At 51.2% G+C, this 21,141-nt stretch overlaps 1 protein-coding gene across 2 annotated transcripts; it reads right to left on the bottom strand.

Annotated features, from left to right (window-relative positions):
* Window positions 1-4,077: 4,077 nt before the first annotated feature.
* On the bottom strand, window positions 4,078-20,124 carry LSM12 (LSM12 homolog). Of its 2 annotated transcripts, none has more exons than XM_073325648.1 (5): window positions 19,910-20,123; window positions 16,600-16,733; window positions 7,914-8,023; window positions 5,705-5,831; window positions 4,078-4,731 (listed from the first exon to the last, which is right to left on the bottom strand). In XM_073325648.1, the coding sequence occupies exons 1-5, from the start codon at window positions 20,028-20,030 to the stop codon at window positions 4,639-4,641; spliced, it is 585 nt and encodes a 194-aa protein (XP_073181749.1). In that variant the 5' UTR covers window positions 20,031-20,123; the 3' UTR covers window positions 4,078-4,638. The 2 variants fall into 2 exon arrangements, with proteins under 2 accessions (XP_073181749.1, XP_073181750.1); XM_073325649.1 differs by lacking the exon at window positions 4,078-4,731 and adding an exon at window positions 4,769-5,004 and having other exon boundaries at window positions 19,910-20,124.
* Between the last annotated feature and the right edge of the window lie 1,017 nt (window positions 20,125-21,141).

The raw sequence follows: 21,141 nt of genomic DNA, 5'->3' as shown, positions 1-21,141 counted from the left end.
GTGAGGTGTTGGCCTGCCTGGCTGGCGGGGCCGAGATCACCGCTTGCTACAGCCGCTTCACTGTCCCCCACCAGACGCTCCCGCTGGACGAAGCCGCAGCCGCCAGAGCACCCGACTCAACGCGACACCCATGGAGAGGCCCAGGGAGGCTAATATGAAAACGTGCGAGACAGAAGAGGAGACGTACCGGAGCCCCAGGTATCAGATCAGAGCAGGGGCTGGCCCACACGGGGGACAGATCCAGACACTGCGTGGACCACAAAGCAAAGGGAGTGTCTAGGCCCAAGTATATAGGAACAGGCGACAGGGGATGGATCACGTGATGATGCCCTGGTCTGTTCATTCCCTCTGGGACACCTGGCACTGGCCACTGTCGGAAGACAGGACACTGGGCCAGATAGACCTTGGTCTGACCATACTTATATAGGCCCTTGTAGATGGCACGATTTGCTAAGTCAAATCCTTGGAGCAGCACGATTAGAATCTTCCTGCCAAGCCGCCAACAATTCAGAGCCAGAGGCAGCAGGAACCCCAACCCCCCGTCACACTGCATGCAAGGGGAGCAGGCAGGCGGGCGTCCCTCTGTGCTCCTTGAGACACGCCTGCCACCCCTGCAAGCATGCACTTCCCCCTCTCCCCCTGCCCCAAGAGACATCGGCCTCTATTCAAGGTTGCACTGAAGGAGGCTGACAAGCTTCAGACAGGGTTCGTAAGTCACTGCTGCTTGCAGACCGCTTGGAGATCCTGAACAGAAGAGAGACACTTCTCTTGCCCTTTAACAGTCTCTTTCCAAAGCTTGGCCACAGTGCACGTGCCGTAGGGGCTCCATGCAGTCCGAGGAAGGGGCAAGAAACCCCAGTTCAGAAAATTCTGGGCTTACCTATCCCAGAGAAGTTTCTACCAAAACCCCCTCAGCAATTGGCTGAGGCCCAGAAGCATCAGTTCACAGCCCACATTAATGCAACTGTGGCTGCCCTGAGCCATCTAAATCCTTTTCTGAATCCTAAGCAGCTCTCGCTTCAATTATATCTTGTGGCAGTGAGTTCCACCAGTTAATCCTCTGGCCCGAATGGATATCACTGCTACAGACCATTTATCTCAGACACCCTTCTTGCAGTTCCAGTAGTTTTCCAGCTGGAGTGGGAAGCATAATTCCCCTGTACTCCAGCAGAGGCCAGCCGTGCACAGCTAGGAAGCGTAATATTTCTCGAAGCAGCTCCGAGGAGCAGAATCCCGCCCTTGAAGAATGATTTCGATTTCGGTGCCAGCCCCACAGAAGGCAGCCATCAGCCTTCCAGAGCACCAGGGAAACCCCCACCTCATCCCGCAGCTTCAAGCCTTTTAAACAGCTCTGATCTTTACCAAGAGACAAGCTTGTCAGGTGCTTTGGCCTTAGGGGAGTTTGTCCCACTCCCCCCCCCCCAAGTCCTTACTGCTTCCAGCAGCCAGAACAGGCATGTGACCCTGCTGGACAGAAAACGCACAGCAAAGCTGCATTTAAGCCCACGGGAGAATGTGCTGCCCTGCTCACCACGGCATGTTAACGGGAGCACGGCCGCGTAGGCCTAGGGTCAACTTCTGCAAGCCGCCCCTGCTGGATGTGGGACCCCCTAGAACACATGGGAGGGGGGCCCACATCTCCCACACCTGATGAGCTGCTCAGTGTCGTTCGAAAGCTTGTCTCTCTCGCCAGCAGAAGTTGGGCTGTACAAGGTAGTACCCTCCCCCACCGTCCGCCCCTAGCAGACGTTCATGTAGCAGCCTGTGCCCGAGACCCCCCCAGATGTCCGCTTCCCCCAGGAGGCTGGTCACCACCAGCCCTACTTAGTGAGAGGGCCCAGGGAAGGGAGACAGCCTTGTTATGGGGCCAGGACCCCAGCGATGCTTCAGCCACTGTGCGAGTGTGAGAGAGATGCTGTCGGAACAATGGAAAACCAACCGCCAAGGCCTAGCCCGGGCAGCGGCTGGGCCAAGTGCGGGGCAGCTGCAGTTCTCTCCCTAGACCCGAAGGGGATGGATCTGAGCGAGCTTCTGGGCCAAGCAGCTTTCCAAGCATCGCCCTCACCAGCAGCCTCTGCTCTCGAGCGAGGGGCAGAGAAGTGGCTTCCTGCTGGGAAAGTATCCCCATGGCTGTAGGGCAGCCCGAGGGCTCAAGGCAGTTAGCCAGCCAGGCAGACACGCTGCTAGACCCCTTCTCCGCAGGACAATTCCCCTCTCCTCTCCCTGCTGGAGAAGGGGTCAAGCGCCATCAATTGGCTCAGTAACAGGGTCCTGGAGCCCTTCACCTCTAGGTTGAGCCTGATGGGTTCTTGCAAAACTCCCGCCAAGCCACGGCTGGCCAGTGGCCTGGAGCGAACTCAGGGAAGTACGAGGTCTCCGTGCAGAACCCACAGCACCTGCTTCCCAATAGCAGCAGCCCCATGCTGATGGGCTTTGGCTAAGAGCTGGATGGGCCCAGCCGAGGTCTGCATTGGGCCCCACACATGCTCTATGTGGTCTGCGGCCTGATGCCGCTCTCCTCCAGGGCTGGTTTTTTCCATCTGTGCTACAATTAGTTGGTTAAGAAAGTTGTGGCCCGTATGGGGTCAAGGAGGTGTGACCCCCTCCTACACACTAGGCACAGAGCAGGCAGAGCCCATCTCTGTCACCTGCCCGAGATGGCACAAACGTGCCCATTCAATGCAGTACCAAGCTGTTACCCCCCACCCCTCTCTACAGCAGGGGGGGCACTATGCACCACAGCTCCAAAGACACAGCTGGAAGCAGTCTCTGCTCTGTGCTTCACCCCCCCACCTCCCCCCCACCCAGTACCTACACTGGGGGGGTCCAACAGTGTCCCCCTGATATGAGGACATTGTTCAAGTCCTGCACCCTGCTCTCCGGAAGCCTAGCCCCCTCCAAGCAGGCAGCTTGCCTTTCCAACAGAACAGCAAGGCAAGGCAGTCAATCGAAGGCCAGGGCAGTTCAACCCAGAGGAGGGTTCCGTGTGCTCGAGCCTGCACAAAACCCCTGCTCTGCCTCACTGCCGGGCACCAGGCTGCAGCCAAACAAACCCACCAATGCAGACACTTTTGATGGTTAAAAAAATTTTGGGTTTTATTGTTTTGCTAAACAATACTAAAAAAATTTCCATTTTTTTTTCTTTTAAAGGCAGGGCTTGAATTATTTAATTTTGATCCATTTATTTAAAAAAAAGGGAAGGGGGAAGATCATGGCAAAAAATAAAAAATAATCGCGAGACTTCCGCAGCTTAGCCGTACCCCTGCCTAGCTTGGGAGGAAGCCAGTTTCACCGGCTCCATAATCTGGCTTGCCGCCGAGCCGATGGCTACAGTCACCCATGCAGCATGCGATGCCAAATGGCTCGACGCATGAATGCCAGCTGGGTACGGTACAGGACAGGGGAAGGCAGCCCGGTGACTAAAGACTTTTAGGGTTGGGTTTGACAGAGTGACAAAAGCCCTCGTGCTCTCTTAGCAAATGGAGCACAGTGCAGCTCTCTGCATGGGCACTCGGACATATACAAACCGTGTCCCAGCTTGTAAGGATCCCAGACGCACGCACGCCTGGAGCGGAAAGGGGATCAAGCACAAACGGCCTGCTATCCAAGTTCATTTGGATAATTTTGACCTTGAAAAAGACAGAAGCCTACACACGACCTAACACGCACGATAGTCGGTGGCATGAGCCGACGCGATGCAAGAGAAAGCCACCGTGTCTCCGGATCTGCCAGCCCACTGAGGACAAGAGACGGCTTTGCTGTACCGTACCGTGGGAGGCAGGGAGGAGTAAATTAGCAGCACCATCCTGTGTTATTCCTAGCGCCTGTGTCTTCCCAGACCGGGCCAACTCGCCTTCAGCACAGGACAGTAAGAAAGCTGTCAGAAGAGGTTTACGATTTAGGGAGCACCACCACCTCCTGCCCTCCCAAATCCCCAGTCTTCGTGTGTGTGAACTCTCCAGAGTGTCACACGCAAAGCCACCAACTCTGCCAAGGCTGATTAGGGGTGGGGAGGGTTGTTTGCCTTTTCTTTTTTTTGCCATGATCCCGGTGAAGAGAACTGCTAGAAGCAGAAAATATTTAAAGAACATTTTAATATATATATTCATATATATATTTAAAGATAAGAAAAATAATTCTAATTCAAGCCTTGCCCTGTGCAAACAAAATTAAAACGGGACCATGCCGGTGGCAGAAAGGCCCCGATTCAGTTAACACAGTCAGATTGTTATTTTTATTTTTAGCAGGGTATTGGGGGGAAGGGCAGATTCTCCTACGTCAAAGAAGGGAGGGGAGAATGGTGGACCCCCTTTACAAAAATAAAAGGGGGGGGTGTTGTGTGGGGTGGCGGAAGAGGAAAGGAAGTCAAAAATAAAACTAACAAAGTCTGACTGTCCTAGGAGAAAACATGGCGGACAAAAAGAAAGGTTGTCAGTCAAGTAATGGATGATCTTTTAAATTATTCTCTTTTTTTGTTTTAAAGTCTAAAGTTTGGAAGTGGGGAGCTCCCCGTTAAAGAGCCCCCCGGAAATAAAATAGAACCCTGGCCCTCCCCCGCCCCGGCCTCCTTTGAAGAAATCCTGTCGGCTTCTGCTGGATCTTGGAAGAGTGCCCCCGGTGATCGGAAGGGGGCAGGACTCAGGATGACAGGGTGGCTTCCTTCTGTGTTTGCTGTGCTTGTGAACCTTGCATTACCTTTTGGCTTTCCACATCTCTAAAATGTTTCTCAACCTGGCCGAGGGGGGAAGAGAAAAAGGGAGAAGATGGATCAACATTGCTGAGTTTTAATTGTACAATTTCACATGGCGTGCGAACAGGGGTGACCGGGTCTCGTGGGTGCCAGGCGCATGCAAGAAAGTGGTCCATGGTGACCAGAAGCAATCGTTGCGACCAGTGGGATTTGCAGCAGCTGGGATGGGGATTACGGGCACATGCTCCACCTCCTCCACCCTGGTAGATGGAGACCGTCAATGGTTCAGCTACAACTCAACAGCTGTATTTGTCCTACACGGTTTGCAAAGAGACACACTCAGACACAGGCAGTACGGAACGGCATACTCTTCCCCAGAGACTGGTCTATGTCAGGGGTTCTGAAACTTTTGGATTGGTGACCCCTTTCACAAGCCTCTGAGTGCAACCCCCCCTTATACATTAAAAACACTTTTTTATATATTTAACATCATTATAAATGCAGGAGGCAAAGCGGGGTTTGGGGTGGAGGCTGACAGCTCGTGACCCCCTGAGGGGTCCCGACCCCCAGTTTGAGAACCCATGGTCTATGTGACCTGGGGTGGGTGCCAGGGAGATCACAACTCCCCAGTGGATAAAGCTTTAATATCAAACCCATAACTCCTTCCACAGCCTGACTGCTCCGTCAGTAAAACCGGGACGGGGACCGGACAGCAGAGTCCAGCCTTGGAAGTGGCTTGGCTCCATAGCGAGAGGTTCCACAGGAAACAGGTACAAGAGACACCAGGCCCCTTTAGAGGACCATTAGGAGACCCCTTTTAAACCATTTCCTGCTTGATTCAAAACCCTGCTGCAGGCACTGACTGGAACAAGAGTTGCAGCTACCCTTCGGACACAATGCACCGTTCCTCGTTGGGAGCAGACAGCACCGAGTGGGGGGAAGGGTTCTTCCACGTGACAATGATGGGGTCCCACAGGTACCTACATGGGGGGGATTCACCCTCCCTCTACTCACTATTTTGCGTACGTGACTCAGGGCACTTCCCTCCTTGCCTTTACAGTTTTCCACTTGGTACGGAGGAGCGATAACGACGTCTTCCATCACCACTATGTTCTTCTCTTGCCATTTACAGTCTTTAATGCTGGGAAAGGCAGAAACAGGGCAGGATTTTATTAATACCGCCGTACACTCACCCCCACCCACAACTGCCCAGCAGCTCCGGAGCCATAACTCTCCTACTCCCACCCGCCTACCTCCCCTCTCATGTGGGTTTCAAAAGGGCCCCCACCTGTTCCCAACACTGGCTGTGGTAGCTCTGAAACCAGATCACTGCAGACAGGAGTGAGCTGCTGCCCTGTCCTGATGAACCAGCCTTGGGGGCGTGGCTGGGCCAGCACATCACTGAAGGCACAGCCGGTACCTCCAGGGAAGGATTACGGGAAGCAGCGTCCCGATGAGAGATCTGTCTAGAGGCAAGATTGACAGAGCCAGAAGAGTACCCTGAAGTTACCTACTACAGGACAGGCCCAACAAAGAAAATAACAGAACACCACTAGCCATCATCTTCTGCCCCAACTAAAACCTCTCCTAGATCATCAAAGATCTACAACCTATCCTGAAGGACGACCTATCACTCTCACAGATCTTGGGAGACAGGCCAGTCCTTGCTTACAGACAGCCCCCCAACCTGAAGCAAATACTCACCAGCAACCAAATACCACACAACAGAACCACTAACCCAGGAACCTATCCTTGCAGCAAAGCCCGTTGCCAACTGTGTCCACATATCTATTCAGGGGACACCATCATAGGGCCTAATCACATCAGCCACACTATCAGAGGCTCGTTCACTTGCACATCTACCAATGGGATATATGCCATCATGTGCCAGCAATGCCCCTCTGCCATGTACATTAGCCAAACTGGACAGTCTCTACGTAAAAGAATAAATGGACACAAATCAGACGTCCAGAATTATAACATTCAAAAACCAGTCGGAGAACATTTCAATCTCTCTGGCCACTCGATTACAGACCTAAAAGTGGCAATTCAACAAAAAAAAATTCAGAAACAGATTCCAACGAGAGACTGCTGAATTGGGATTAATTTGCAAACTGGACACCATTAAATCAGGCTTGAATAAAGACTGGAAGTGGATGTGTCATTACACAAAGTAAAACTATTTCCCCATGTTTATTTTTCCCCCCTACTGTTCCTCACACGTTCTTGTCAACTGCTGGAAATGGCCCACCTTGATTATCACTACAAAAGGTTTTCTCTCTCCCCTGCTGGTAATAGCTCACCTTACCTGATCACTCTCCTTACAGTCTGTATGGTAACACCCATTGTTTCATGTTCTCTGCGTATATAAAATCTCCCCACTGTATTTTCCACTGCACGCATCCAATGAAATGAGCTGTAGCCCTCGAAAGCTTATGCTCAAATAAGTTTGTTGGTCTCTAAAGTGCCACAAGTCCTCCTGTTCTTTTTGAGGATACAGACTAACACGGCTGCTACTCTGAAACCACTGTTTCAACAACAACCACCGTTGTTGTGGGCTTGGAGTTACGACATCGCCTCTCAGTTACAAGTCGCTCTGCCAGGTAGAGGTGCAAGCCCTCCGGGAAGGGAGCATGCTCAGGGCGCGTTGAGGAACTGCAGATCTGATTGCGTTCTGAAGCGCGGGAGCTCTCCCATGTACCTGTAACACTAGACTGTGCCTTGGGCTGGGACATTGGCTAATCAAACCCCTTGCACTTCAGTCCAACTGCTCACAAGGCCACAGGCTGCCACAGGCCAGGGAGAGGGTTGAAATGGCACAGCTCCAGCTGTAATTTGAGGAAGCTAGGCAGGGTTGAGACTCTCCGTCCCATGGGGCCATTTCCACCCACACTACATAGTGAGCTGAAGTGTGGCCTAGAGGAGCAGTTGGCAGCTTGGCCAGTCCAGCTGCAGCAGACCAGGGCCCATGGAAGGCCGGACAGCGCACATAGCAATGGGGGAGGGCAGCAATCACGGACACGGGGCCAACCCAGAGGAGCCTGGAGGTCCTGTTACACGTATGGGTAGTTGGGAGTGACTAGACAGACCACCAGCGAGAGGGAAGCTCTCGGAATCCGTCCCAGGAAGAGTTACCCCGCCCGCTAGAGAACACAGGCACACTCACGTATCTGAGGGTGAAGGAAACAAAGACCTCCCAGCCACCCTCCCGCAGCCAACTTACGTCTTATGTATAGTCTGGAAAAGCTGCTGTCCCTCCAGAGAGACACCAGCACTAATTGCATACGCCTGGCTCATCTTCTCTTCCTTCTCTGTCCGCGCTTTGTTGGCAAGCTGCAGGGAGGGAAACAAAGACCCAGAGCGTTATTGATTTTTGACCACAAAACAGCAGCGTCCCGAGTGGGAGAGAGGGAGCGGCAAAGAGAAATTAAGACTGGCTGGCCTGCATTTGACAGAGGTGCATCCTGCTGGTGAAATGGTTTGCATAAAGGCAACCGGCTCCAGAAATAACCTGGTACATGCCTTACTGAAGTAAACACAGGGGAAATTAAACTGAGCAACAGCAGGGCTCCAGCAGAAAGACTTCAGGACCACGCTAGTGCAAGCAACAATGCTCCAGCCTAGAGCTCAGATACGCACCGGACTCCTGAGTGGTCAGAGTACAGAGCTCACTTAGCTTGTAAGATCTCTGGTCTCCTCTCATGCAGCTGGCACATCTGAAGCACCATGCACTCCTCCCTTGATTCAGCCCCACTACGAATAGTTCTGACTATTCAAAGGAGATGTATTCCTAGCCAGGATCGGGGCCCCACGGGGCCGGGCACTGTGCAGCGCTAAAATAAGAGTCCCTGCCTCAAGGTGCTCAGAGTCTAGTAGCTTCTGTGCTGGGAAAAAAAAACATTTTCATGGTAATTTTGCAAGCCTGAGTTACAGGTTCCCAGACACTGCCTGCCATCAGTACCGCACAGACCTGACAGGGAACCTCCAAGGGCAAGTCTCCCAGCCCATTCAGTGCTTGGCCTCTCAGAGGAGATGGCCAACAAACCCCACCCAAAACCATGACACAGATTCCTACCAGCTAGGTATGGGACAGACTGCCAGCTCATTTAATGCAAGTCACAGAACAGCCAGGTATTAGCAGCTTGTTTGATCAGGGCTGGATTTGGACTTGAGACAGGCCGTTTCCACCACACAGAGAAAGCCTACTGGGAAAATGCGTATGATGCCTGTTTGCGTCAGGCACTACCCTGGAAGTTAGGTACTTTAAATGCTCATGCTATGCATGTTTCTCACATGTTAAAAATGCATCTCTGCACTTCATGGTTTAGATCACAGGTTAAGCTTGTTTGATGGTAGCAAAAAAAACAGAGGATGCAAACAGACCTTTGCCCTTTTCATTCAAAGATCTCAAAGACCTTTATGTACCTAAGTTTAAAAAAGAAGTCTAGTCTTTTTAAGGTAGTTTTCGTAACCACATCTGCCCTGGAGTCCCCTGACAACTTTGGGGCTTTACAGTCACATTCTCCTATTTTGTGCCCCCTCATTTCTGTGCAAAGCGCACACAGGCAGGAAAAAAAGAGATTATATACAAATGTGCTGTCAAATACACAGCAGCAGAATTGCCCATCTCCTAATCTCAGAATCGTGGTCATTTCAGGTATTAACAGCAGGTGGGTTATTGGGGTTATGAGGGCTTGTCTACACAGGGAATCGGAGCAGCGGAGTTATGTTGGAATAACTATCCCAACATAGCTACTTCAGGACACACACAACCCCCCACACACTCTCTGTGGACTCTAGTCTAGAATCAGAGCAATTTTATTCTGGAATAGTTACTCCACTCACAAAGCAGAGTAATTATTGTAGAATACAGTACCCACGGGGGGGTGGGGTTACGCCACTGCATGGGGCTGAAGCCCAGGGCCCTGAGCCCTGCCACCCGAAGCCGAAGCCTGAGCAACTTAGCTTGGCGGGGCCCGTTGCATGGGGTCCCAGGCAACTGCCCTGCTTGCCACCCCCTAACGCTAGTCCCGGCGTTTATATGCAGAAAACAAGTTGTGGTGGCCCAGGTGGGCCATGGAGTTTGTATAGGATGTTGGAGGGGCGGGGGGGGGGGGAGGAGGGAGGTGGGGAGCCTCAGAAAGAAAAAGGGTGAGAACCTCTGTGCTATAGCCCCCACGAGAGGGATCCATTCCCAGCTCACAGAACAGGGACGACAGGGGTAAAGTTAACAGACTGCCAGCAGAATGCAGATGCTTCTTTGCCATAAAGGAGAAAGCATCTCATGCCGGCTGATCCCTAGAAAACATCTTCTGTAGATACAGAGCCAACTCGCAAAACAGCCCGTCCCAGGGCACAGTCTTCCTGAAGGCTCACACCAAATATCCCAAGGAAAGTCACCTTTGATTAGCTAGAAATGGCACATTTCACACAGCTGTGAGATGCATCATCAAGATTCTCTCCCCCACACCCCCTTCCCAGTATGAAAATCCTACGCGCCACCGAGCAGAGGAACTTTGCTACAAACAATTCTCGACAATAGCAAAAGATCGATCTCCCCTCCACCCACAGAGAGAGAAAAAAATCTAGCCAAAAAGCAGCTGGTTGTGTCCTGTTTCAATGCTTAGGTGAATGAGACTTTTACTGAAGAACTGTGAAGCTGTAATACCAAAAGGGGATGGGGGGAATCCTGCTCTTGCTCATTAGCAATCCTTCTGGCTGCTGATTGATGGTTTAGTTAAAGATCACTCAGAGCTAATCTCACTTGGTAGCTGGATTACAAGACTCATTTCAACATAGTTTTCCGGTAATTTACAGTGGATAAAAGTCACCTAAGCAACAACCATGTTTCTATATGGCTGCTGCAAAACACTGTTTCCCTGACTTGTGGGAGCAGGGATTTTTTGCCTGAGAAGGGTTGCTTTAACGGGTTTCTATAGCAAAGTATGGTTGGTTCACCTAGTTGTCAGCAGAGAGAATGCCCAGGGTGGTCACGGTTCTAGGAGCTGCTTAACCGCCTCAGTTAAACAGGGTGGCAGTTTGCATGGTCTTGCTCCCAGTGAAGGCTGGACCTGTAATGCATCCCCCTCTGTAGCTGAGAGACTGAATTCATTCTTATTGTACACAACCAGCAGTTTATTCCCAGCTTCTTGTGTTTGACAAGACACTGAAGCGTTCAGCAGAAGACTCCTCTGCACGGAGAGAGCTGGATGCTCAGACAGGCTCTTTGTCCATTTGGGTGCTGACTTAACTCAAAACAGTGGCTACGTTGGATACACATTCCCTGTCCAGTGGCCTGGCATGTGAGAGATGCAGGAGAGACCAGTCAGGTCTTCGTGGGGACCCTGCCTTTGCAAGAAATTACACTGTAGGGAGCAAATCTCCCCCGTGAGGGAGTGTTAGTACATTCTACACAGCAGCCCACCGCCTCAAAACCAAGCGGCCAGTCACACGCACTGCCAGACAGAGGGGGGGAATGCCTCCGCTGGCCGAGAGCTCATATCACTGTCTTCACATAACTAGACCCCCAGCCAGGAACATAAACACAGTAAACCAAAGCAAAGCATGTCTAAGACTTGCAGACAACATCCAAAGAATGCTTTAGGGATTCCTCCCCCCCTAAATTAAACAGTGCTTTAGTCCACCTACAAATAAGGAGGGATCAAGGGGAAACCCCTAGGATTCCAGCCCTCAGCCTCTGACCAGAACAATGTACTTAGTCACCTGCTGAAGAATGAAACTAAGGGTAACAAACTCACATTTACTGGTGTTCATTAATCCCACATATCAAGCTCCTAATCTGAAAGGTCCTTACAGAAGCAAAAGAGCTCATAGGATGTGCTCTATTACTTACCACTGCTACCTACAGAAGAGAAAAATTAACTGCATCTGCAAAAGCCTAGTTCACACTGTTTCCAATTCCAGCATTCAAAGCAGTTTCACTGTCAAATATACTCGGCCGTTCCAGCTCCCCCAGTCTCCAAAGAGCATCTGAACTTGCTGCTATGAGCCTATTAAGCAGATTCAGCTATACACCTTGTGCAAGAGCTCTGTGAATGGATGAGTCACTTCCCTTCCCTATTCACAGATATATGAATGGTATGAATACGTGCAAGCCTAAAAGAAAGCCACCGAGTTCCAATAAGCTGCCTAGTCACATTCCTCAGTCCCCCCCTCCCCTGAGACTCCTCATCCCCCCAGGTACTAAATGGCAACTAAGTTAATTAGACAAATAGACCTGTTGCCCTCTTATCCCAAGAGGGCCACTCCCAGTTCAGAACCATACAGATGCAGAGTGACATCTCATCGCACAGGCTGAACAAGCTCACATTAGTAATGGTGTCAGTATAAACCAGCAGTCTAGTTACAACAAGGTGAGGCAGACGCTGATCTCTAGCCAGCCTTCTACTGAAGTGGGCTTAGTTGTTTGCAGCCATGTCTCAGGCCCCAGGAGCACAGTCCCTGTGGCATCCTCTCTACAGAGCTGTGCAGCCAGGGAAAAGGATTCTAGGAGGTAGAGACAATTTACTGGTTGTACGCGGCTGAACGCAGGGCTCACAGCAACAAAGCGGTTGACAAGCCCCAAAGCCATCTATGTTACAGCCTCCCTTCAAACCACTGTTAGTTTCTGGTGGAAACACTACAGCCAATAAGTCTCCATCCAGCCCATGCATAGGACATCTTGTGGCTACCTTCAAGTGTTAGTCTAGCTCCTTAAACTCATTTTTTGAGCCTTCAGCTTCCTAAGTGGACTGCCAGCTCCCGGCTTGAACACACCAGTGAAATTAACACTAAATTAGTCAAAGGATGACATTCGCACCCGGGGAAATAATGTTTGTTTCACAGTTCTCCTTTCTCCAACTCCTTTACTTTGCTCCCAAGGCCATAGATTGAAGAGTCCTCAATTCAGATCCTTTCCAGAACATCTCCCTGGTTTGCCCACCACTGCAACTGCAAAATTGTCTTCGTTCAGCCACATCTTGACCAAACATCCTCATCATCTACCCTTCTTAATGCTTGGCAATTCCTGTTATAATCTTTTACAGCCAGGTCCTGTGGGCATCACAAATACCATAGTTCGACTTTCACCGCAGGATGCATAAACATATCACCCTCTCTCCATCCTGCCTTCTAGCAGCACATCCATTTACCAGTCCTATTCACAAGCGTTGCCTCCTGGTTTTCAAGTTTCACCTTAACTAAATTCCTCTCTCCACTTTCCCTGCTTGCTCACCTCCCCTTCCCAGGGCTCTTTTATTTGTGCTGGATCCGGGATTTCTTCTCCATGCTGCCACATCCACCTGCGACCGAATCTCCAACATTCACTCCCCGTCCCTCATTCTTCCATTCACACCTAGGACTAGTGTAGACAAATACTTTCTTTGCTGCTTTAAATGGCAGCTCTCTATTTCCATCTTCATACATCATCCCCCGCCCCCATATGAAATCTGTACTCCGTTAAGAGTTTCTCTACATCCCTTTAGTAGCATTTTTAACTTTCTCTGACACTCCAGCTAGCAGTTTGCACTACTTCCCAGTCCTGAAGCATCCAGACAACAGCCTACACAGCCGCCCTTGGAAGAGGAGTTCTGTAAATGCAAGAGGTATAAAATGCTGCAGTCGTCTCAATCAGGCAAAGACCATATTTTAATTATGGGAACACAGACAGATTTCTGGACACTTGAATTGCCAGCGGAAGTACAATTTGATTTGGGTTTCTTGCACTGAAGAATTTCTATAGAGCCTTCCTGCCAGCAAAATAACTAACCAAGTGCTTTTAATTGAATAAGTTTGTTGGTTAATACACTATTAAATGTGCTATGCATACAGTGATCCCCCCCATAGCCAAGTAAGGACCTGTAACATCTATTACACCTAAGTAGTAGCATTTACAGTTACAGCAGGTGATGCAGCTACAAGGTGTAATTAAGTTTCTGCAGTAATTGGGTCATTTGATACCTTGGTCAACACAATAATCCATCAATAAGCAAAACGAAACTAACATAAGCCACAGACAATGCCACAAAAGGAGTATACTTGTGTTTAGGGACAAAGCCTGTGGTTCCTAGGTATCGTGTCATGTTACCTTACTGTGGATGGCTTCTATAGTGAACGTTTAATGCTATACTGGGAACTCCACCCACCACAAATACTACCTTGTCTGTTAGCAATTACCACCACCTGGGTCAGATTTTTCCCCCTCTCCCTCCCACCCACCCCTAAAAACTTCCTTAAAAATGGCAGCCACACCCTGTTTAAGATTGCTTCTCTCAACTGCATTTCCTGCCCTGAAACCTCCCTCCACTTTAAAATGAATCAAATAAAGCCAAATCCAAAATTTATCTATACCTTGAAGCTTCCAAATCTCTAATTTTGACCGCTTGCCCTCCGATTTTAACTCAGAAGAATGCTAACCCCCAAAAGGCCCATCAAGCTGAGGCAGCCCTGCCAGAAACTGTGTCCATTCCCTCCCTCACTAAGATTACAGGCGAGTCTCATTTTACGCTGGGGTTACAGTCTGCAGTCAGTGCGTAAAGCGAAAATCGCGTATGGTCAAAATTACATTGAGTGTAACGGCAGGCGGAATCGCCCGCACTACAGGTACAGTATCTAAATTGTTATTTTTCTCTCTCTTGTTTTTGCCGACCACGGAAAGCTGAATTCGCACATGTTAAATGCGCGTAAGATGAGACTCGCCTGTACACTGAAATGCAGCTGAAGGATGTATTTGTCTACCATGCAGTTACGGGCTAAAGCCTTTCTCCAACGCTCCAGGGGCCATTAGAAGACCAGCACCGATCATGCAAAACCCTAACTAAGCTACACCTTCCCTACACCGCTCTGTTTCCCCAGCCCAGTTGGCTGGGGCATTTAGCACAAGGCATCCAACTTATCTGACTGCACCAGATCATTTCCCTTTCCATTTCTCAGACAGTACCTCTTGAAAACCAGAAATGATCTATTTTAGAGGGGAAGTTACATTCAAGTTACACACAGATCCCCGAGATACAACTGACACTCCGTGTCTTTCAAGGCTTCTGGGCCTTCCCTCCATAGGGACTCTGACCTGCTCACAAGAGCGCGAAAATGCCAATTGATGGGAATCCATTGGAGACTGAATAAAGCAAGGGCACATGGCAAACATGGGCTGGAAGGGTGACTGCTTAAGTGTTAACCTGCCCATAGCCACTTCTGTCAATTAGCATCACCTCCAAAACGGGAAACAAATACAAGCGGTTTTGACCTGTGATTTTGTAGCCAATAATGTCAGTTCTTGACCATACCACCTGCCAAAGAAAATGGCAGTGATGGGAGACTCAGCCGACGGCAAGCTCTGTGAGCAAGGAATGCACTACCCTGTATTAGCATTGCAAGGAGACAGCACTATGAAGCAAGCTACTTTTTGGCCAAGAGATCCTGACCACTTGTGGTCACTGAAGAGCCGGCTGTACTTTTACATAAGACTATGGGTGTTAGACCTAGTGTCCTGGCTAAATTCCAGCTCAGGTGATTGTAATCCACCTACCTAGATTTCCACTGCACTTAGACACAGGAAAGTTACTCTTCACTTCCCGCTGTGACTTTCTACTGCTGAAATACTGGGGCTTCAGCAGGAAACGGAGGGTTCCACACAGCTGCAGTTTTTCTAGAAGAGATGCTAACTGAACTTAAAACATTAGATAGTCATTGAGGTATTGAACACAGGAAGCCTTCGGTCACTGCCACTTCACACACCTTTAACATTCAGATGCCAGCTTGCCATTATTAGGCCTGGTCTACACTTAAAAGTTAGGTGGACGTAGTTACAGCATTCAGGATCTGACAAATCCATACCCAAACACCGTAGCTATGTAGACCTAACCTCCAACATAGATGCAGCTAGGTGTATGGTAAGAATGCTTCTGTCAACATAGCTACAGTTGCTCAGGGAGGTGGGTGCTCCTACAGCAACAGAAAAACCTCCTCTGCGTAGTGGAAAGGTTTATACTGTAGGTGTTACAGCGGCTTAGTACAGCTGTGCCGCTGTGGTGTCCATGATGTATACACGGCCTTAGGATCATAGGTCCGTGTATCCTATAAGCCTTGCTTGAGTCCAGTCACAACACAGCAAAACCCTGACTGACTGAGTGGGGTCTTACGGTGCAGAGTGGACTATACGTGGTCCCAAATTGCACCTACAGCAGTTTAGACGCCAAGGTTGTGGCACGCTTCAGGATAGTTAAGACACAGAGACAGTCTCCATGACAAGGCCATGTTGAAATCACGTCCAAAAGCCCCCTGGATTTTGACACTGTAAACAGGACCAAAAAGTGTACACATACCGTACTAACCTAGACAAGCCTGGTGATCAGCACTAAAATCAGGTATGCACTGGCTGAACAGCAAGTTGGACCCAAGACAAAAAAAGTTGGTCTCGTCAGTTTCCTTGTAAAATACATTAAGCAGAAGAAATGGCCAATAACCCATTCCTCCTCTAGCTCCATTCAGCCAGGTATGCTCCATACCATGCTTTGGCAAAACACATGCAGCTAATTAAGCATGGCCACAAGATTCCAGACCATCACATTTTCATCTGCACAATGAAGAATTCAGTTGTCCATGGACTAGTCACCTTGGAAAACCCCCCTCCACATTCTCTACTTTAGGCCTGAACGATGACCGCTAAGTATAAAGATGGACAGACTGCCCATTAACATAGAAACGTTAATGCACTTCTAAGTGCTTCACAGTATGTGGGGAACCAGAATAGCAACCTGCACATGAATATTTTGATTTAAATTCATAAAAGCAATGTCAGCTAAGCAAACATTGGGCAAAGTATGGTATTTTAACAGTAAGAAATGCAACTCTTCCTGTCAATCAAATCAAGTGTAAATCCATGAGCACACAAAAGGATAAAGGGTCCTTACCTTGCTAACATTGAGTGATGCTAAAGGAGGAGGGGTTTCCGTGCGGTCATTAATTATTTCCACTTCTGAAACATATTGTAAGTTTACGAGCAGGATATCTGCATGGTTGGGCTTTCCACTGGAAGAGGGACATTCTGGAGGAAAACAGCATTAAGGAAAACAAATCCAGGCAGACACACTTAACAAGTCTAAAAAGACAACTGGTAAGGAGGGCTATTTGATGGAGTTTAGAGAACAAGTCAATAGAAGAGTCAGCTTTTCAGCATATAAATTCTTCTACCACACTAAACCCTGTAACAATGGAACGATTGGTCAGCAGTAGAAACCAGAAACAGTGCTAGCAACAACTACTTAAACTCAGCTGCTGCCAGCATGGCTTCCCTGACCATGGGACAGGATCTTTTTCTTTTACTAATAATTGTTATAACTACATTGTAGAGAACCTAGGATGCCGTGTGATCTACAGCATGCTTTTCAGGGGTACATACAACCGTGCCCATTCTAGTCAAGGAAGCTTAGAGGGGTTTATGTCATGGTTTTGATGGTGGTGGGGAGAAGGCATTGCTGATCAGCACAGATGTCAATAAACCTTTGCTTATTTACATGGAGAAATTGACCAAAATAAGCCACTGCGGAATAAGATACTCCAAAATAACTCTCTGTGTGGGGCACTCATTCTGGAGTAAGAGTGTGTGCATGGGTAGTTATTGCAGGATAGCTACTGCACTTTAATTTCATGCTCTACCTTATTCCAGAATTACTTCCCCATGTAGACAAACCTTAACAGACACACACTAGGTCTAAAGTCTCTACCAAGAACATTACCTTACTGCAGATGCCACCTGAACACAAAAGTTACTCTAGTCATGCTTTCACCCACATAATAATCAGGTGACAAGCTCTAAAGATTCATAGAACAGACTTTCCCATTCATTACCACATTTTCGATAACATAAACCTTACATGCATTTGAAGTAGTTTGACACTTCTAGAATGACAGAAAAGTGTAAATTAGCCATCAGTTTACCACCCCCAGAAAAATCTTTATAGAACTGACATTAATTCCTGCGCAATCTGTTCCCGATGAAGAGGGATAGTTAGTCCTCCTCTCCTTCATCTGTCTGCTAGAGTAAGCAGAGAAGAACATATCAAGGCGAGAGAGAGATGGTGGGTTTATTAGCATGAGGAGACTGTATTAGACATATGGCTCTGTACACTGCCTCTCCACTTCTAGGAGAGGAGGGAGACTGGTCTCATCCATATAAATGAGGCACACCTGCAGCTTAAAAGCAGAGAACAATCAGATCACCCTCCCACCAGACAAAGTTAACACTACAACTGATATGAAAACCTCACCTGCAGAAACTCATATAAAAAAGGAGAAACTTAGGGGAGAGAAAACTGGGGAAAATACATCACTCCCCAGAGCACTGTGTCCAGATCACATCCTTTTCTCTGGAAAGGGATCAAAACCTGGCCCGCAAGCTAGACCATCTGACCCTACTTCTCAGCCTCCCTTTGCTGTTAAACAGCCACATTCTCATCAAACCCAGATAGCACTGCCCCCTCCAGAAGGGGAGGAACCATTGTAACATCCCACAAAGCAACCTACTCAGATTGCCTCCACTTCCTTGTGAAAGGTTCAAGCAGCACTCCCAAGGCCAGCTCAGACACTGCCCTGACACTGGCTAGCAGTGCCCGGAGGCGGGGAGGCTGGAGACAGAGCTCGTACATGCAGTGGTATGGACTTTGATTCTGGAGTTTCTCTCTCACACAGACCTTGGGGCACCCTGCAAGGCCTTTCCTGAGCATGTGGCGAGAGGCCTGCATGGCCTGTTGTAGACTAACCTTTTCAGTGTGTCCAGAGACTCACGATGGGCTCATGTATTGCCAGGATCTCCATTCCCGGCTTCTACCTCTATATAGCCAGCAGTGGGCCACACAGAGAAGCAAGCACATATCACTCTTTCCCCAAGCAACCTACCCACAGCATCTACCTCTCACCCTTAAATCCGCCCCCCCTCCCGCACACACACGTGTCCCAAGGCAAGATCAAACACCCCCCCCCCAGCTCCATTTTCCCTCCAAAGCTGGGCAGCATCCACTCCGGCCTCTTCTCCCCCCTACTACAGTGCCCAAGGTAGATCAGACACAGCCCCCCCGCCCCGTGCAACCCCCCGGCTATATCACAGCCCCGCCCCACACGCCAGCCCCCCAGCGCTGCTCTCCCCGCTCCGCCAGGCGGCTCCCAGGCCGCAGCAGAGCCCCCCAAACGGTGACCCCCACCTGAGCAGGATCGCTCCCGCCCCATCCAGGCCCGCTCCCAGCCCCGGGCTCTCCCCCACCCCCGCGGCGGGCACCAGGCCCACAGACTTCCTCTCCCCGCTCTCCCCTCGGCCCGGCCCCGGCTCTCCCCGCTCTCCCCTCGGCCCGGCCCCGGCCCCGGCTCTCCCCGCTCTCCCCTCGGCCCGGCCCCGGCCCTCCCCGCTCTCCCCTCGGCCCGGCCCCGGCTCTCCCCGCTCTCCCCTCGGCCCGGCCCCGGCTCTCCCCGCTCTCCCCTCGGCCCGGCCCCGGCCCTCCCCGCTCTCCCCTCGGCCCGGCCCCGGCTCTCCCCGCTCTCCCCTCGGCCCGGCCCCGGCCCTCCCCGCTCTCCCCTCGGCCCGGCCCCGGCTCTCCCCGCTCTCCCCTCGGCCCGGCCCCGGCTCTCCCCGCTCTCCCCTCGGCCCGGCCCCGGCTCTCCCCGCTCTCCCCGCTCTCCCCTCGGCCCGGCCCCGGCCCTCCCCGCTCTCCCCTCGGCCCGGCCCCGGCTCTCCCCGCTCTCCCCTCGGCCCGGCCCCGGCTCTCCCCGCTCTCCCCGCTCTCCCCTCGGCCCGGCCCCGGCTCTCCCCGCTCTCCCCTCGGCCCGGTCCCGGCTCTCCCCGCTCTCCCCTCGGCCCGGTCCCGGCTCTCCCCGCTCTCCCCGCTCTCCCCTCGGCCCGGCCCCGGCCCCGGCTCTCCCCGCTCTCCCCTCGGCCCGGCCCCGGCCCCGGCTCTCCCCGCTCTCCCCTCGGCCCGGCCCCGGCTCTCCCCGCTCTCCCCTCGGCCCGGCCCCGGCCCCGGCTCTCCCCGCTCTCCCCTCGGCCCGGCCCCGGCCCCGGCTCTCCCCGCTCTCCCCTCGGCCCGGCCCCGGTCCCGGCTCTCCCCGCTCTCCCCTCGGCCCGGCCCCGGTCCCGGCTCTCCCCGCTCTCCCCTCGGCCCGGCCCCGGCTCTCCCCGCTCTCCCCTCGGCCCGGCCCCGGCTCTCCCCGCTCCCCTCGGCCCGGGTCGGATACTGAGCGCCAGCATCTTGCTGGGGTAGTCGAAGGCCACCACCTCGCCCTGCAGCCGCTGCTCCTGGCAGGTCCGGCACGACACCTGGCTCCCCACACTGAAGTACTCGCCCGGGGCCGCCATCTTGTCTCAGCAGCGGCCGCCGCGGCTCGGCTCGGCTCAGCCACCCAGCCACAGGGAGCCCCACGCCAGGCACGGGGGGGCGGGGCCACGGCCGGGGAGCGGAGGGGGCGCTGCCGCGTCGCCCCGCGCGGCGTCTGGCGTCACGACGCAAGGAGGCGGGGGTCTGGGAAGAGGAGGAGAGGGGCGGGGCCCGAGACGCCGCAGGCGGGGAGGGGCGGGGCCAGCAAGGCGAGGTGGAAGTGTGACCTGTGGGTAGGCGTGGTCAGGAGGAGTGGGTGGGGCCATCTGGAGCGGGGAGGCGAGGCCAGCCGTGCAAGGTGGGATTGTGTGACCTTGGGAAGGGCTTTCTGTGCAGTTTAGGATGCAGCAAAGGTTCCATACTCGTCCACCCAATATATACACACACACATAAACCCCTCCTTACAGAAATGCATATATTATATATATATATATACACACACACCCTTACAGAAATGCATATCTTTTATATATATACACACACACACATACACCCCTCCTTACAGAAATGCATATATTATATATATATATATACACACACACCCTTACAGAAATGCGTATCTTTTATATATATACACACACACACATACACCCCTCCTTACAGAAATGCATATATTATATATATAAACACACACACACCCTTACAGAAATGCATATATTATATATATATATATACACACACACACACCCTTACAGAAATGCTGCATTAAATAAATGCTAAAGTGGGTCCATGCAAATTAACAATGATAAAAAATAAATCTTGCATTTATTATTCACCACCTTTTCTGCAGTGCTCCAAAATGAGTCAAGCTCTTTACCAACACATCAGCAGTCAGTTCCCCAGCCCAGAACGGCGTGCAGCCTAAACAGAGATGCCATTCAGACATCCTGCTATGTGGGATGCATGTGATACAAATAAAGGCCCCAATCCCTGCAAGGAGATTAGATCCCCACACTTGCGCAGATCTCACTTTAGGATCCAGGCTAAAGTTTGCTATGTGGCATGTGTGCAAACAAACAAACAAGCCCACAATAAAAATGCCTCTCTGATCCTTGGAAAGATGCTATGATGCAGAATAAAACGATCAACTCC

Source organism: Lepidochelys kempii, chromosome 27 (genome assembly GCF_965140265.1).
Source record: "Lepidochelys kempii isolate rLepKem1 chromosome 27, rLepKem1.hap2, whole genome shotgun sequence".
Lineage (NCBI taxonomy): Eukaryota > Metazoa > Chordata > Testudines > Cheloniidae > Lepidochelys > Lepidochelys kempii.
Note: the sequence above shows the minus strand (reverse complement) of the source record. Positions and strands in the feature narration are given on the sequence as shown.